Genomic DNA, 3,246 nt, shown 5'->3' on the forward strand with positions numbered 1-3,246 from the left:
CCTCCCTACCCACTTCCCCTAATGAAGACACTGTCTTTGAACACTAGGTTGCCTTGAACTTGTAGAGCTCTCCCTGCCTGTTTCCTAGGAGTTGGGGTTACACGTAAGAGAATTTTGGGTTCACCACAAAATTAGAGAAAAAAACAGAGATTTCCCACATTATCTATGCCTATAGTATATACAGCTTCCTGCTCTCTCTTATCAACACCCTGCAGCAGAGTGGAAATTTGTCACAATCAATGAAGCTACAATGACACACAAAGTTTGTGTTGCAGTCACTTTTAATATTGTATGTTCTACAGATTCTGAGAAACATGACAGGTGCTCTTATACACCATTACACAGTTTTTGAATACTTTTGATAGTCTAAAGGTAAAATATTCTTAAATTTTCTATAAACCAAGTAAAAAAAGTTAATGATTAACTTCAATCATAATAGTAGATTTGTTAACAAGCAGTAGTTAAAAATATGCCTATTATTCATTTGTAATATTTTTCTACTTAAACTTCCCACTGGGAAAATGTATACAGCAGAGAATGAATTATTAAGCAGATGCAGCAGCAGCAGCACATGGAATGCTCTCTTAAGCAGTATCCAGTGAGGCATGTTTTATTCAGGTGAAACTTCTAAAAACAGCACAGGCAATTTTCTATTAATTCTCAAAACTATTTAAAAGAGCAATTCCATGACCAAGTTTGAAAGTTGTAAGGATTACGCCCACATGCACACAGTGTTTTGCATGTTACCTTTCTGTAGGAATCTTCTATTGTTGGGTCATATTTTTCAACAAAAATTCCCTGAACAAACTGAACTGTCTGAGAGGAGAAAACAAACCAGAGTTAAAGACTTGAAAGAAAAATCAAATGTTCTTAAGTGTTATTATACATTAAAAATTGTAAAGAATAAACGGAATTGTGTTGAAATTCTGGATAAAAACAAATGCAAATCATCAGTATTATTTCCAGTAAGAAAGAATACATAAACTACAAGAACACATTTATTATAAAAAGAGAAGGTCATGTTAAAAACTTGTCAACAGTGCTACTACACTGCTTAACCATGGTTACATTACATCTTAAAACACAGGGATACAGACGGCAAGATTATATAGCTCATTAAAAAATATGTAACTTTCTGTCCAAAAGGAAAGAAACAAAGGTTCTAAATGTTTATATCTTTTAAACTGTAATGAAGAATAAAGAAATTTAATGTTACTGAATATCTGTTTGCTTCAATTTTAGATTATAATCACATTTAAGTTTCACTTGTACCCCAAAAATAGTTCTCATTTGCCAGCTGAACTTACAATACACCATATTTCTGATCTTTTTTAAGGATTTATTCATTTATTTATTTTATGTATATGAATGCTTCATCTGCATGTACACCTGCATGCCAGGAACTGAACTCTACCTCTGGAATGCAGCCAGTGCTCTTACCCACTGAGCCATCTCTCCAGCCCCCTCTTTCTGATTCTTAAGTCTTACTTTTTCCAGTAGAAAGTAATACCTAGTCACAGAAAACAAGGGCTGTCTAAGTAACACCAGAAAAAAAAAGGGGAAAAAAAAGATGACTAGGTAGTGTATATATGTGGATATATACAATATTTAGAATATGAGTTCAATACAACCCATGGTTTCAGGAATCAACTGAGAGAGAGCCTTGGGACATCCAGATTAGGGAGAATGATGCACTTTCATCTGCAGTATACTGAATGAACATATCTGAATGTATACTAGAAAGAACATTTATCATTCACTAAGTGGCAAGTACAGATAATAATTCTGAGATATATCCTAGGCAGTTTTAAAACAGTGTCTGGAATATTCCTGCCTATAAACAAAAGCAAACACGCAGACTAAGGTCATCTATACCTAAATTATTTAAAGGAACTTCAGTATATAATCACAGTAAAATCTTTAATCATTTTCTCCCTCTTTTCATTCCTCTGTTTTGAGGATACAACCCAGGACTCCATATACAGTAGGCAAACATTCTACCATGGTACTATGCCTTCAAACTGTGTGTTCGTGCATATGTGAAGAGACTAGAAGACACTGGCTGTCCTACTCTATCACTTCTAGCCTTATTTCTCCAACATACAGCTAACATGCACATACACACACACACACACACACACACACACACACACACACACACGCACACACACACACACGCATACGTACACGCTCATCACTGGGGTCACAGATGTGTGTATGCCCTCACCCAGGCATGAGTGCGGGGGATTTATTTAAATGGAGGTCTTCATATGTACACAGCAAAAGCTCCTCTCTGCTAAGCCATCTCCTCAGGTGCAGTCTTTTAATCTTAATTTTTACCAAGGGTTTAATCACTCTGTATTATAACATAGATAGGAAAAAGCTTAATATGGCTTTCAAACAAGTGTAGCCTAGAGGAGAGGGTTTCAAAATATGGTCCAGGATATGGCGTTCCTAAGGTGCACAAGGTCCCAATGCTAAGATGTAGCCTGTGTCTACTCTTGTACTTGTCCTCCGCTGTTACAAATGCTTAGGTACAGGCGGCATGAAAGCCTAAGCAGTGCCCCAGCTTGACATTACTGGCACTTGTAAACAACAGCAACCAGCTCACATTGAACACTTATTTTTTATGAAGAGTAAGCTTTCATTATTCCTCTCAATCTTGGCTCCTCATTTCTCAAGGATTATCTCATTCCTTTGTCTCTATTTTCATTTTATTCCTTTGACACTCATACTGGTTCTGTTCCTCCTTCTCCCTCGTGTCATATCTTCTTTTCCACTGGATCACTGCTTCCAAGATACAAACGTTCTCTACTACCATCAATCCCCAAACAAAACAGAAACTCCTCTTAACCCCATGTCCCCTCAAACTTCTCGTCCTGTCTCTGTTTGCTCTTATATTCAGACTTTAACTATCTACATGGTGTTTCCATTTCCTTGGCTCTCATTTACTCTTCAGCTCTACCCAGCATGGTTGTGGCAACATCACCAAACCAAAGCTGCTCCTTTTATGATGGGCAACCATCTCCATGTAGCACTCTTGTTTCCCCACTGACTTCTGAGCAGTCAAGACACATCCATTTATTCAGAAACAGTCCCAGAGACCTTCTTCTCTGCTGGGTGTTTCCATCCTCTCTATCCTCCACAGCTGACACCTATTCGGAACTCAGTCCTGGCTGTTCTCTCCTTGGACAATTCTGTTTGCGCCTAGGGAATTTAATTTATTTCTTTTTTTTTTTTTTTTTT

General features: G+C 37.3%; 1 protein-coding gene across 2 annotated transcripts in view; it reads right to left on the bottom strand.

The window, feature by feature from the left end:
* Rap1a (RAP1A, member of RAS oncogene family) overlaps positions 1-3,246 on the bottom strand; it is an 82,157-nt gene that overhangs the window by 16,150 nt on the left and 62,761 nt on the right. For both annotated transcript variants that reach the window (XM_031375090.1, XM_031375091.1), the window contains one exon: positions 748-816. In XM_031375090.1, coding sequence (XP_031230950.1) covers positions 748-816 — 69 coding nt within the window. The remainder of the gene's footprint in view (positions 1-747; positions 817-3,246) is intronic.

The sequence above is a fragment of the Mastomys coucha genome, unplaced genomic scaffold (assembly GCF_008632895.1).
Source record: "Mastomys coucha isolate ucsf_1 unplaced genomic scaffold, UCSF_Mcou_1 pScaffold16, whole genome shotgun sequence".
NCBI lineage: Eukaryota > Metazoa > Chordata > Mammalia > Rodentia > Muridae > Mastomys > Mastomys coucha.